The following is a 14526-nucleotide window of genomic DNA, read 5'->3' as shown; positions in this document are numbered from 1 at the left end:
AATGTCAGTATGTCAAAATCTGTTGTCAATTATATAAAAGCGTCTAAAGTTTATTCAAGGAGAAAAAAAAATACATCCGTGCAACAAGGCCCTTGGCGGGTGCCGGGGCCCTACACACATGCATAGTCCGCTTACAGCAAAAATGGCTCTGCCTTTGAAAAATTGGATAATTAATTCCCTGAATCTCTGCTCTCAAAATGTGAGAGCATATGCAGAGACAGTGGTTTCGGAACAATGACATACAGATGTGTACTGGAAGATCAAGCTCATTTTGCCATTACAGTACAAACCCATAAATAGCAATTCTATCAAATAGACTTTTTATTTCTCCATGCAGCTCAGGCAAAAACAATTATAGATGTAACATTTTCTCATAGCAGTTCATTTATATGTCACTTAATTCTTCAGAATGTTGTGTTGGATGTTATCCGACTCATTTTTATCTGGGCTCTCTCTATTCATTCATTCATAATCTGTACATAAATGTGGAAATTTCAAGTCCAGAAATTATCTTTAGTTGTTGTATGTAGGTATCTCTCTGCTTATAGGAACTTAGCAATAAAAGCTTGGCTCGTTACACATTCTGTTGAGTGATTAAGTGATGAATTACTGGGTGTGATTTTGACCACTAAGTGATGACGGTAAATGTCAAACTCAAAGGGCAAGCACAAAGTAAGTTTGTGATGATTACATACTTGACACTACATATAAAAACATGCCAAAACCCACTGACAACTCCCTGTGTTTACAGAGCAAATCTCCTTTCTCCTAATCGGGTCCCTGTCCGGTCAATGCTCCGAGACCTAAAGACATCTGAGACAGCACAAGGTGTCCACTGAGGGGTGACAGTTGGGTGTGTGTACTCAGCCACAGACAAAACAACACTTTGGCAGACACAGCAAACTTCCAGCTCTTTGTCATCTACAATGAAAGCTCAAACATTTGAGGTCTGAAGGCCAGTTATGTCACTGAAGCTTTTCACAGACGAGCTGTGAGATCATGGTCATCGTCAGAGTGTATAGCTAAGTCCCCAAGGGCCAAACCTGACCACTGGACTAGCTTTTCAAAGTGCAGACAGCTACTTCATGACGTAGGTTTGATATGGACCCTAATCCCTGCGGGGAAAACTAGAAAATAGCATTAGTCTTATCATGGCAATAAATTAATTTTACTTTCTGAAAATATTAGGGTTACAAAGAGGAAGAAAATGTGTCTTAAGACATGTTTAAGAACTTTTATTTTTCAACCAATTGTGTGCTATTTCTCTGAGTTTTTATTTCCCGTTATTGGATATTTAAATCTCACAGCTAGTGTGTCATGGAATAAGTATAGTTTCCTCAATAAACAATGTGCTTTTTATCCTTATGAAGAACACATTTGTTTTAAATGCCACAACAGGCAATAAAAGTTGACCAAATATGTAACAAATAAATGCCACATTAAAATGACCCATTTCATGCCGTAAGAAAGGATGACTTTACAGTCTAAGGTCACAGACTATTTTAGGTGACCATCACACCATGGTTACATGTGGTTGGATTTGTTTCCCTTCCTTCCCCATGATATGCATCCACTTAAGCGCTTTAGACGTCACAGTGTGTTTTGAGCTGCTTGTAACAACAAAGAGACTGCACACTGAATTTTCATGAGTACAACTTAGTCCTATATTCCCAAATGTGATTGATCCACTGTATACTCTGGCAACAGGTTGAGTTCAGTAGTGCTTGTAAATGGTTACGTTTAAAATCTGTAAGTTATGGAAGGGCACACTTGTGTGCTTTGCACTTTGTGGAGCCCCTTTGTAATTGGTGGACTGTCTATCAACCTAAACCTCAAAAGACTTAATTGATTTAAAGGGAGGCAATAATATGAGTCCCCCATATCACAAAGACTATAGATTTTTCATGAAATATAGTGTTGAGGAGCTGATCATTTATGATCCTATTTTGAGTTAACATCCCAGTAGACCTTTTCGTGACATTCACATCAGACTCCCACATGTTTTTTTTGTGCAATTCTACACTTTTTTAGGCTTAAGTCGGAAACTTATAGATGTTCAATGTTGTATTATTTAGGTCCCAGTGGACTGTATGTATTTTGAAATGATGGGCATACATTTCAGTGAGTTCAGATTTTATTGCAAATTCTGCCCACTTTCTTCTTTTTTTCTGAAAATTAAAAAAAAAACATTGATCTTTGGTCGGCTGTTTCTGCCGTTGTAATGTAAGGTGGTGACAGTTGACCAGGGAAATACATTGTTAAATCTCTCTGGCTGTGCAGCGTTGTGTTGTATATGTCTGCCATCTATTGGACTTCTACGAAACACCACTTTGCAAACTCCTTTAAAAGCATAGTAAGAGAACACGTTTTTTTGACACAGGTGAAACATTTTTTGCTTATCAGTGGAGATACCCATTAGTAATGTGTATTTTGTTTATTCAGATGAGCCAGATTTGCAGGAAATGAGAATATATGCAAAACATCTTACCTTTTCACATTTAGAAAGATAAATTAGCCCATTAACTTTGTGAACATTAAAGGTACTGTAAACATGGGAATCTCGTGGAGAGGAGAACAAAACCACAGCAAGTTGGTGGTACCCATCTAAAAGAAAGATTTTTGTGTTTATGTTAATGAGGAATAGTGGTTTGTAAAATAGAGGAAAAAAATAAATACCCCCAAATTTATTAAAAGAACTCACTTATATCCTATAACATGTGTTGCGGTAGAAGCCGGGGTAGGACGCCAGGAAAAAGAGGGAGTGGGTGAGTGCAGGAGTCAGCCGAGCACGTGCCTCCTGAGGTCCTCTGGTCTCTGTCTGGGATCAGCCCGCCTCACCAACCAATGGGCTAGTCTCCCATCAGCCCCATACCCTGTCTACTCTGGGCCAGACACCACCATGACCACTTGTATTGAGAGGCCTAACCACCATTGTGCCACAGTAGAGTACACAAACAAACAGTGCAGACACACACCGGTCTGCTCCCCTGCCATTACGTCGACTCATCAAGCCCACTTGGCTTAGTCATATCATAGGCTTCCAGTGCAAGCAGCTCCCTCTTGGCTTCGGATGGAGAGTCTGGCAGAAGATATTTGCTCATTTGTCCCCACACATGTATGTGGTTTGGTAATGCTGAAAGGGACTGCTGCCCCAGCCTTTCTTACTGTCCAGATTCAGAGCCAGCCAGGCCTTTCCTGTGTAATGTCCTCCCACACAGTCTGGCTATATGGCATTTTGATGCTCATATTCAGCTGCTTACGTTCTTACAATGTGTTTTGTGGGGCTTTTGGTATGCAGGAATTGTCAAGCCAAATACACAGGCATGTTGCAATCTATACTCAGTAACAATGTGATGTGTTTTTTCAGCTTTTCCAACTGTTATGGACATCATCGTTGTTTTGACACATTTCTTAAATGCACTTGATATGTGTTAAAGAGCAAAGACAATGTATTCTGATTTTTCTTGTTAAACTTTTACATACAGAAGTGGTCGTAATGCTGCTATGTCTTTAATGCCCTTTTTAGAAATAATATTTACTTTTCCTTCCTCAAAAAAATGATCAATATAATTATGTACCAAATACCAAATGCTATTAAGAGAAAAGTTTTCCCACCCATTTTCCAAACCACGCCACTAGGGATAATAATTGTATGGTTATATATACTTAGCATAAAGTTATTAAATTATGCCAGTCACTTGTCAAGCACTGGAACACATGTACCATAACAAATATTGGCTGAAAGAGTAGTTTTAGGGTTCTGGTGCTAACACACACACACACACACACTGCATTTCTTCTCTCTTTTCATGTTGACCACAAGGCTGACCTGCTGGCCTCTATTTCCTCTGAAGAGGATATCCCTCTTCAGTAGAGCCTTAAAATCTATCACAGCAGATGACTTGAGATCCTGATGTATGCGTCTCCCCCTGTATTGTCTTTGAAGCGTCCAGAGACTAGCTGGGCTCGGCAACAGTGATGATTACAGTCTTGTAGTTAGGCCGTTACTGACATCTGTTCAGCTCACTCTCTATCTGATGTTCCCCCCTACTCCCATGTTTGATGTAAAGAGGAGTTCTGGTTCACTGAAAAATGTAATTAGGTTGGTTGGTGGTTGCTAGTACCTATGCCCATGGTTTTTAACGACTGGTACCACCTTGTTCCACCCCTTTACAGTAAGTCACTCTCCACCAAAGAGGATTTTCTGGAAATCCAACATCCCTCCATCCCCCAGAACGACAAAAATACCATGCGTGAAACCCACAGTGAACCTGTTTACATGCATGCAGAGTATCTTGAATAGAAACGTATGTACATCCCTACTGAGGGCATTCTGAGGACAAGCTGTCAATATATGTCTTTACTGCCCCTCAACAGATATCACTGGGTGCGAAAACAAACAATGTTGTAAATGTCACTATGGAAACTGACGTTCCACAGACCGCTGTGAACAAAAGTAAACTGCCTAAGATAGTATTATTTGCATGTTTGTTGGCAAATATTGACATGTTTGAATGATCATAACCACGTTTCCTGTCATCCTGTTCTGACTTTATTTAGTAGTAGTATTGCACAAGTCATAATGTTTTCAAGTGTTAACTCATTCCTAGGGTACACCAAGTATAGTTATACTAAATTCTTAATGAGATGAAAACACATTTTACATGTTAACATTTAAAGGCCATTTTTATCTTGTAGGCTTAAATGTTAAACATAATAAGTCATGAAGAAGTAACCTGCCCATTTTTTTTCCTTCTTTTTGGTAGCTTTAATTAAATTTGGACGCAGAGGTCAGTTTGTTTGGTGTCTCCTTTGTTAAACTGTACAACAATAAACAACAACAAAAATAAATAATAAGGCGAGATTTCAAATTGTGTTGTTAGGGGAACTTGTGGTGAACAGGACATCTGTGGTGAGTAAATTATGGTAGCTAATGCCAGCTACTTCACAATAGCGAGTGTCAGTCAAATTAAACATTTTGGTTTTTCCAAAGAAAAAAAACAAATACTGTAACTAAAATAGTGTTTATTCCATAGAAAAAATACGTCATCCGAAGGAAAAGTGAATGTTACAAAAACAAGGCTTATAATGTCATGTGAAGAATATTGTTGCATTCAACCATTTTCTTTAACGGCCTTTCTTAATACATGCACTTTCAGTTAAAAATTCTGGATGTCTCATTTCTGAAGATATTTTTATAGTGTAAAATGTCTTCATCTTTAGCTCAATTGTGTCAGCTGCAACACAGGAGTGCATTTCAAGCTGAGCTTGTCACCAAAACAAAGCACAGTGCTCTGATTAGAAGCAGCTAGTAGCCTTTCATCCCAGAAACTGTCAAAAGCAATTGAACATTACATTAAAACCCAGACACTGATCTTTGCATTGGTATAACATAACCAATGTGTACAGTGTTGACAATGGATGAATTAATACATGTAGTAAAATTAGGTGTCCACGTCTTAGAACCAGAACTCGGAGACAAAAACATGAACGTTGATGATGTTCTGGCCGGAGTCACCCTGGGTTGTCAGGTTCTTCATGGACAGTTTCAGGACTGTGCTCAATGGACCAATCAGAGGCTTCACCTGGCGGACAACACCTAGCGGAAAGAAAAGACAATAGTACTGTATAATAGGCTGTCTGTGGTACAATACTTGCTAATTAACTACTATCTGGTTTCATTATACAAGATAATATTTTAAACCACAAAACTATTTTTTGGTTACTACACCTTGTCATTATGGGGGAAATGTAAAGTAAGCAACAAAATATCAGCAAAATGCAACAATGATTGAACCAGTGAAACCTATTAGTAAAACATATCTTTTACTGACAATATACATTTGTCAGTTTCATGAGTTCTTCAGAAACATAATAGTCATTTCATTAAAAGTGCAGTAGTCTTGCAGCTTTTATTAAAGATCAGAATGTCCTTTTGTATGTTCTTTTTTTTCAAAGTTTTGATTTCTGTATAACTATTTGGTTTAAGGGGTCAACCAAAATCTTTTTTTTTCACTGATCCATAGTGGTATCTAGCCATGCAGATAGTTTTGGTTTTATGTGCTGAGGTTTTGAGCTATCCGCATTTAAAATTCTGCAGCCTCCCAAATACAATTGAGAAGAGTGGAATTTTGTCTGTGGTGCTCAGGACATCTAAAATCATCTTTCTCTTGCACTTCTGACACTTGAGCATGCAGCTGCAACCCAAAGTGTGTTTGTATGTATTAAGTGTATTTTCTTCCGACTACACTGATTGTGTTTTGGGTTTTGGGCAAAAAGCTCCTGAGTGCACAGCAGTAATGTGGTTCAACATGTCTAGTTTAGACACTGACAAAAGGAAGGAATGAAGCTGCTTCATTACTACGCGGCTGGTGAGAAAGAAATGTTGTGTTGCATACAATAACACATCATTGTCAGTAATTTTTGGGGGGGCAAAAACCACTGACTCTGTAATTTCATTTAAATCAGTTGGACTGAAATGAAATTGCACAATTTCTTCAGCAACAGTACACATTTCTGCTAGGTAAATCAAGGGTGTTTTGCATTGACTTCCATCCAAAAGGATCTTTGCATTAATTTGTCTGAATGCCAAACTTCTGTCCATATAGCCAGTCAAATGACTTCTTTTTAAAACATATTTGCACAACACCAGAGCCACAGACAATCCACATCAATGCACATTGAATGAGTGATTCTGACTAATTAGCAGTTCAGTTGCAGAAAATTAAACAGTATAAATGTACAAATATCACTTAAGTCAATTTAGATGCTGGTGTGGATTTTATTCTTCAGTACTGTTGCTAACAACACACTTTCTGCCCATGGGTCATAAGCTAGAGTTCAAGTTTGTTTACTTTAACTCTCATTGTCTTTCCGGGCCTCAACCTGCCAGCTGCTGTCAATCAAACACAGACACCAACAGGCCCCTCCAGCCACTGAGACGAAAAGGAGTATTGAGTATTCAAATGAAGTGCAGTGTTGATGAGCTAAAAAAAACAGTCTGGTGATGTGCTTAGTAGCTCATGTAGAAACATGTCAGTATTATCCATGAAAATCAGCATTTTATTTTTCTCTACCACCTTCCACATTCATTTCATGGACAAGAGACAACCTCTGCCATGGTGAAACAGATGGGAGAATAAACACACTGCAAGACAGCATTATTGAATGCCCGTGGAATTCATTGGGTGCTCTCTTTAAGTGAACATGCGATTACATGGGGAAAAAAATGCCAGTGTTTATACAGGCTGTCAGCAGGCCTTTTCTCTGCAGAGCGTGGGTGACATTTCAGCTCTGGCCTGTTTGAACAGCAATCAGCTCAGTGCAGTCAGGCAGCACAATCACCACACTGTCCTCCTATCACACCTTCAACCATCCTGTTTCTTTGTCTGTCTCATTTTCTCCTCTTGTATTTCTCTTATTCATAACTGTGTCAGTACAGAGTTCAAGCTTTTAGTATGATGACTCAATCCAACTCCTCATCCAACATGGATCAAAATGATGACAGATCACTGCCTCTATTGGTCTGATTTATGAGGCTTCTTGCTGTGGTAATTGTAATAAAACAGTAAAACCCATTTGGTTGTTGTTCACCGCTGGGCAAATGGTGATCCATTATGCGCCATTCGCTGCGTCCTTTGGGACACTGGCATTGTATGGTGGCAGATCCCCCGACCCACTAATTCTCTTCCCTCTCTTCCTCCCCTCTCTTCCCTTCCTGAGGGGGCCTGGTGTTTGTGGCACCATCACTGTGGCCCACAAGGGTAAATGAGTCCCATGTGTTTGATGGAGGGGAGCAGTCACAGTCACGCGATATAGCCATGGAGGCATTCCTCCAGGAATCCATCTTTAATTCGAGGAGGGGCAAGTTATAGGAGTTTGAACTGCTGTCTCTCTCACACTCTGTCACTTTATTTGGCTTTCTTATACTTTTCTGAGTCGACTCTGTGGGCACACAACAGATTCCAGAAGATTCCGGTGATAAGCACTTGGAGGAGTGTGGAATGGGGCCCATTTCTACCAGGGTTGCCCCCATGTTTTGGTGTTTTGAGACTCTGTTGCGTAGTGACACTAGACAGAGTGGAGCAGGACTGGGATTTTATTGTTTCCAAAGCGTCACCGCCATCAGAAAAAGCTAACCTTTGCCTAAACCTAACAACAGCCACAACATTAAAAGAAAAACTGACATGGAAAAACAGATTTGAATTTTGAGTCTGAAAATTATTTTCAGACTTAAGTCAATCAAGATGGCCCGCAACTCTGAGTTGACCAGTGCAAACTCATAAGTTCAGAAGGTTCATGGTTTGTCTGTGTGCTTAGATCAAACAAAATCAGTTCAAAAGATTCTGTCCTGCGTTGAGTAAGCACGCAATGAAGATGAGAAAGATATCATTATAAGTACATTATGGACCACAGCAAAGATAGATTGGTTTCAGTCTACATTAAGCTTTTTTAATGATAACAGTATACACTAAGTGTGGCCTAATTTAACTGAGACTAAACACTCGATAATCAGGGTCAACTGGGGGTATGTTTTGCACTGAAAATCACGAAGATTGTTTCTATGAAAAAATCTTAACAATCTTACCACATAAATAAATAACAAAAACACAGATACAGTTCATGTTTAAACTGAAAATGTATTAAGGATATCTAAATACTTCAATATGTGGAATGTGTCTGAGGCCTTTTTTGTAAATTAGTTTGTGGTCTAATTAGCGCATTTGGAGCAGCTATGCATTTAGAAACAGCAATTCTGTTAAAGTGCCCAATACCACCTCCAAATCCCCAAATGTCCAAATGTTGTTGTTGTTTTTAACTTGACAGTTATTCATTTTAGTTTCCTTAACAGATTGATGTATCACTGTTACTGTAGTGATCTGTGGTGTTGTAAGAAACACCTTATTTGTTGAGACATTTTTTATTCAACTTCCAAGCTTTGTTCGACTTACATTCTACACAGCCTTGAGGGTGAGAAATGCATAATTATGCTATAACATGATCTCCTGCATTCAGTTCTGCACAAAGAAGGCTGATTTTTGAAGTCAATGTTTGTGACCTCTAGGAAGCCTCTGTGAAATCCTAACATAATGACTCTCGGTTTTCGTAAGCTTCCCATCAAAAGCACAGTGTTATCCTCAATGAGGGGAAAGAATCAGCTAACAGCTGGGCCTCAACATACTCACAGTGAACCTGAGGTGCAACCACAACCGCATTCTCATCTTTAACATTTCATCCAGACCGTAAGTTAAAAAAAAGCCAACAGCCACATAACAGGTTGACTTTGATTGGCTACCATACCACCTGAGATTCATATAAATAAACACAGGGAGGTTTGGAGAGGCCTACAACTGAATTTGCCCTTTGACTGGGCTGAAAGGTCATGTTATCTGAGGCCTGCAGTACCCGAGCAGGAATCAGGGTTCTAGTGCTGGGAAGGTTTGTGGTATCTTTCCATCTCATTGAGGTAGCTGCCACAGGGTGCAAAGGTGACCCTGCTGGCTTGAACAGCCCCCATCAAACAAACAGCTGTACAATCTGTCCGCTCTCCAAAACATTCCGCCACACCATAAAGTAGCCCCTTAAGTAGAAAATAGCCTTAAATAAATGCATGCTAGTAGCACAGACACTGCCACAAAACAAAGTGAAGCAAATGCCAGGAGGCATTTGTCATCCTTCATGGCCACGAGGTCTACAATATTGAAGGGTTACATGTAAACAGTACAATTTCGGGGTTTTCTGGTTTCTACAACTCAGCGAGGAAGTGTATGACAAAATCCAAAATGAACGGGTTTAACACCAGAGACAAATGAAAAGTATGCATTGGCTTCACCACAGTATTGTATAATGACACACTGGTTGTGGCGCTATGCATGCTCACTGCAGTGAAACCATTGGATAGTATCCAGGTGGTGTACAAAGTTCCAGTATACAAAGAGGGTACTGGAGGGCATTCCTTAGTCTCATTATGGCTATGACTATGATATGTTTTGTATCTAACCATATCACTGATGCACAGCTGAGTGCTGTTGGCATAAACATCAACAAAGCAAACAGTGGTTTCTTATTCAATTATTATTACCAGAATAAGTACTGCCTGAAACTCTTCGTCCAAAAAGTGCATTAGAGCTAAAATTCATGCCAAAGAAATTGCTAACTAACTCCCTTGTTACCCCATTAGTAAAGCAGCTAATTTAATTTTTGATAACCTGTCAGCATGGCTGAAATATAATTCCTTCAAATTGCTTGGCATAACTACATAACCCACTGCATAAAGTACTGAAGTGTACAGGCCCCTCTGGGACCGGATCTTGTGTTTACGGTCTTGTCACTGGTACATGGATTGCCAGTCAAGTCAGGCTGTCCAAACATGACTCTGACCACTCCAAAGCGCGGGCAGGATCCGAGTGCACCCGTGTTCTGAAAGGCCAGCACATGCGGCTTGATATTTTAAGGTCAATTAACAATGACTCATAGTTACAGATCACTCAAATGGCCCATGGGTCATTGTTGGACAGTGTCACTCACTGGGTAGTGACATCATTGAAAAGTAGCTGTGGGGAATTGGTTGGTTCTTTTCTTGGATTTTCTGTTTTAGCAGTTGTGGGCCAGAGCAGCTGAGATGACATAACATGCACCATTATCTTTACCACAACCTTTGCACTACATTACAAGTGACCTTTCAAAAGTTAAGACCCATAACTAAGGAACAAAAAATAGACTTGACAATGTAGATTGAATGGAAAAGATATGGAAATGGAAACTGGCTTTGTTTGCAAATCTGGATTTTATATTATAATCTACTTCTACAGTACATGCTAAGTATTTCATAAATGGAAAGAAATATGGTAAATTTGTGAACTGAGTGAACTAAACAAAACTACATTTTCTTAAAATCACAGTGCCAGATGAATATAATAAATACATTACTAAACCAAGGGAGATATGTGTATCTGGTGAGTTATTAAGACTGTTTTATTGTAGGTAATATGCATGTACACTGTATGTGTACATACTTGAGTCTTTTGGACTGTCTACATAATATGTCGCTGCAAGCTTTGACATATCTGCATCACTATTTATCTCTTCATCAGTACGTTGATGGTAGAGGACCACCCGAGGGAGGCATTGCGTTTTTGACTGTGGGGTTGCTGGGTGGAGAAGACCCTGTTTTGATTAGCCGTACTAATCTCTTGTGGGGCAGACAAGAAATCTTTATGGGCCTGGTGCGCTCTGGTGGGTCTGCTGCTGCTATGTCATGATTCATCCCAATGACAGCCGCTCAACTTGAGAAGTTTGTTGTCTGCTTATCTCCACTGCTGTCCTCAACTCCTCACCAGCACAGCCACAAGCCAGAGCCACAAGTTCCACTGACTCTGAAGTAGTCATGTCTCACACAGTAGGCTCACATTCCACCAGTCACTGTGGACGGCTGCACTGACAGCCATGACTACCTGCATAGAGACAAACAGCCCACTTCCTGTTTCATTCATCTCACTGTGTGCTTAACCAACTGCCAGCACTGCGCCAAACAATATTTATTCCCTACACAGGGTATAAACCGCAGAGGCATATTTCCACCTGCATTTCAAAAATGACTGGAATTTAGCTGTGGCGTCTTACGAGTTAGAATTTCTCCAGAGGATGTGTATGATTCATGGAGGACAGATACTGTATTATCTGTTGCTGTGTGAAAGACAAAGTTTTCAAAATAGACAGCAGTGATTAATGGTACAGTGAAATCCTTCTGTGACAAATAATTACTCATGAAGAGGAGTCATTTGGACTCATTCAAGGAATGACTAAACATCTGCTGACTGCTTGATTCCACAGTTGCAAACTAATCATATGAATATTTTCAAGATGTATAGTTAGTGGTGCGCATATTGCTTTTGTTAGGTTAATATTTTGTAAGATGAACAGAAAGAATTAGGAATGAGTAGTTGTCACGTTTTCCTCACTTAAATGGCCCTCAATAACGACTAATTGATGGCCAACGCCAAGCTGAAAGAATCCAGCCATGCTCAGCAAGCCTCCTTTGATACACAAATGTAAAAAAAAAACAAACTAGGCTGCGATACGTTCATTTAGAGTGGTCAAAGACAATCGTGATCTTCACCATGATGTAGGACACTAGGGGCTAATCAAACAAGGGAACCACCAGAATGTTATCTGAGGTGAGAGACCACCTGCAGAATGTCACATGTTGCAGGAAATCCCCCATGGGTTCAGCAAAGACCACAGAGCCAGTATTTTCAAAGGGTGGACTCATCCATCCACTTGCTGACTGCCAAAATCAACCATCCCATTATCAACCCTGTTCAAACAACATGTCCCTAATCAAAAGTGAATGACAGTAGTGAGTAATGTATTACTACACTGTTTGTGTTTCCAAATATCTGTATGATGTGTCATAATTATTGTCTTATTTGTGAGGATAATATATACTGTATCACTTTGTTGGATCTGCATTGTGTCTACCTGAATGAGATTTTGTGTGGTCGCCGAAGAGCTACTGTGGTCGTCATGGGAATCTGTAAGTGTTTCATTAGTTCTGATCATGTTTTCCAAGTGCTGAGGGACGGTTGTGTTTGCACAGATGCGTAAGGCTGTCAGGGTTGTCATCCAGATGTGACGGTGCTGGGAAAGCCAGTGATGGATGACCAGGAACTAGGAAAGAGTGGTGTGGCTCTTACACTATTTGCTGTGCTGTCAGCCAATATGCGTATGTGTGCATGTGTGTATATGTGCATAATGTCTATGCATACACTGCATGCCTGTGTGTGCAGTTTTAAGTAAGTGAGCAGAACGGAAAAGACCATTAGCCAATGACATTTTTTAAGAATCACTTTTTTTCAAGTTAGCAACGGATTCTGAGGATTCCTAATTGCCTCTTTTGTCCCTTTTAAAAACACTAAAAGTGGCCAAAAATAATGGCCAAAGTTAGTTTGAGTTCACGCACTTGTTCATTAGTGGAGCCTCAATGTCTGCTACTCTTCACATCCCACCAAACTGTAATACCACTGTTGGAGACACTGGAGATACTGGAAACTAAGCTTCCTTAAGTGACACGTCAGCGAGCCTCATACAATGGTTACGCAACAGCAGCATCTGTGGGCCAAAGCACCAGCAGCACAACCCACTAAATAAAACCAAGAGGGCCTTCATCGCACCATGGACGCCACACTTCACAGTGAGCAGTCAGTGACCAAAGGCTCCAGTGCACAGGGCCTCAATTTGGATATGTGATGGGCAACTGGTGTTAACATGCAAGAGCTGTATCCAATAAGCATCCAATGGGTTTGGGAGAGAAGTGGCTCCTCACAAACAGGCCTTTCATGTGGTTGTCAGTTTAAGTGCTCTAATGCTCGGCGAGACACTGAGGCCTAGCGTGGGGAAATGGAACAATACATTTAACCACATGAAGCAAAGCGCCCAGGATTACTTCTGCACATATTTTCTCTCTCTCTCTTCCCTCTTTCACTGAATAACATTCTGACTTTATCTCTCTCTCTCTGCAATTTTATTCTCTCTCTCTCTCTCTCTCTCTCTCTCTCTCTCTCTCTCTCTCTCTCTCTCTCTCTCTCTCTCTCTCTCTCTCTCTCACACACACACACACACACACACACACACACACACACACACACACACACACACACATATGTACTTGCTCCTGAAAATGAGCACAACTATAAACAGGGAATTTCTTCTAAATCCTCTTTACACACACGCACACACACAGACACACACAGTAGACAACACATTATAAAATAAGGCTTATCACTCATGCAGAATTATACCATTGCACATTCCAACGAAAACATACCATTATAAAACAGTACAATATAATTATAACTGCTTTTACAGTGAATTATGTGAATTATTGCTGGTAATAAACATTTTTCTACCATGTCGTTGGGTGGATTTGGGTGTGTTTGATAAGCACACATCTGTTTCTGCACAAGTGTACAAGAGATGAACACTTGCATGCGTCCACAGTCCAAACTGAACCAGTGACAGTCACACATTCATTTCTCCACACCCTCTTTCCCTTTCATTCTGTAAAGACAGATGTGCATACTGACAGGCCATTCCTCCATCTGTCAGGGAGGGTAGAAGAAGACGACACTGTCCTTCCACTACCCTGCCTGCATCTCAGCACACAACCAAAACAAAAATACCTAGATGGGCCCAACAATGTGTCATTCTCGGGCTCACAACACCCTCATCCTCCCAGGGCCATGGCTCAGTTCAGCTCTCCCACAGGCGTGCAGCAGCCTTGGGTCATCACCAAACTAAAGGATGGGAATGGCTTCTACCCAAACATGTGTTGTTGTTACACATCACTGGAGATGGTATCTGCTGCTCCTACTTGAACTAGTGCAGGGTTCTCCTTGTATGCTGGCGGGTAGCTGAACAGGTAGTTATGATGAAGTGCTTGTCAACTGCAATTACTCGTGTATATGTGCATGTGAATACACAAGTGTAGATGTACACACTTTATTCCTGTACATAGTGACATTGTGG

The 14526-nt window shown here is 40.4% G+C and overlaps 1 protein-coding gene across 2 annotated transcripts in view; it reads right to left on the bottom strand.

Annotated features, from left to right (window-relative positions):
• Nucleotides 1–5019: 5019 nt before the first annotated feature.
• fbln1 (fibulin 1) overlaps nt 5020–14526 on the bottom strand; it is a 30146-nt gene continuing 20639 nt past the window's right edge. The window contains exon 17 of one of the 2 annotated variants that reach the window (XM_062420982.1): nt 5020–5599. In XM_062420982.1, the coding sequence (XP_062276966.1) occupies nt 5460–5599 (140 nt within the window). In that variant the 3' untranslated portion in view covers nt 5020–5459. The remainder of the gene's footprint in view (nt 5600–14526) is intronic. The other variant, XM_062420984.1, reaches the window with a different exon arrangement.

This window comes from Scomber scombrus, chromosome 6 (genome assembly GCF_963691925.1).
Source record: "Scomber scombrus chromosome 6, fScoSco1.1, whole genome shotgun sequence".
In the NCBI taxonomy this organism is placed as follows: domain Eukaryota; kingdom Metazoa; phylum Chordata; class Actinopteri; order Scombriformes; family Scombridae; genus Scomber; species Scomber scombrus.
The sequence above is the reverse complement of the archived record's forward strand: the minus strand, read 5'-3'. Positions and strand labels throughout refer to the sequence as shown.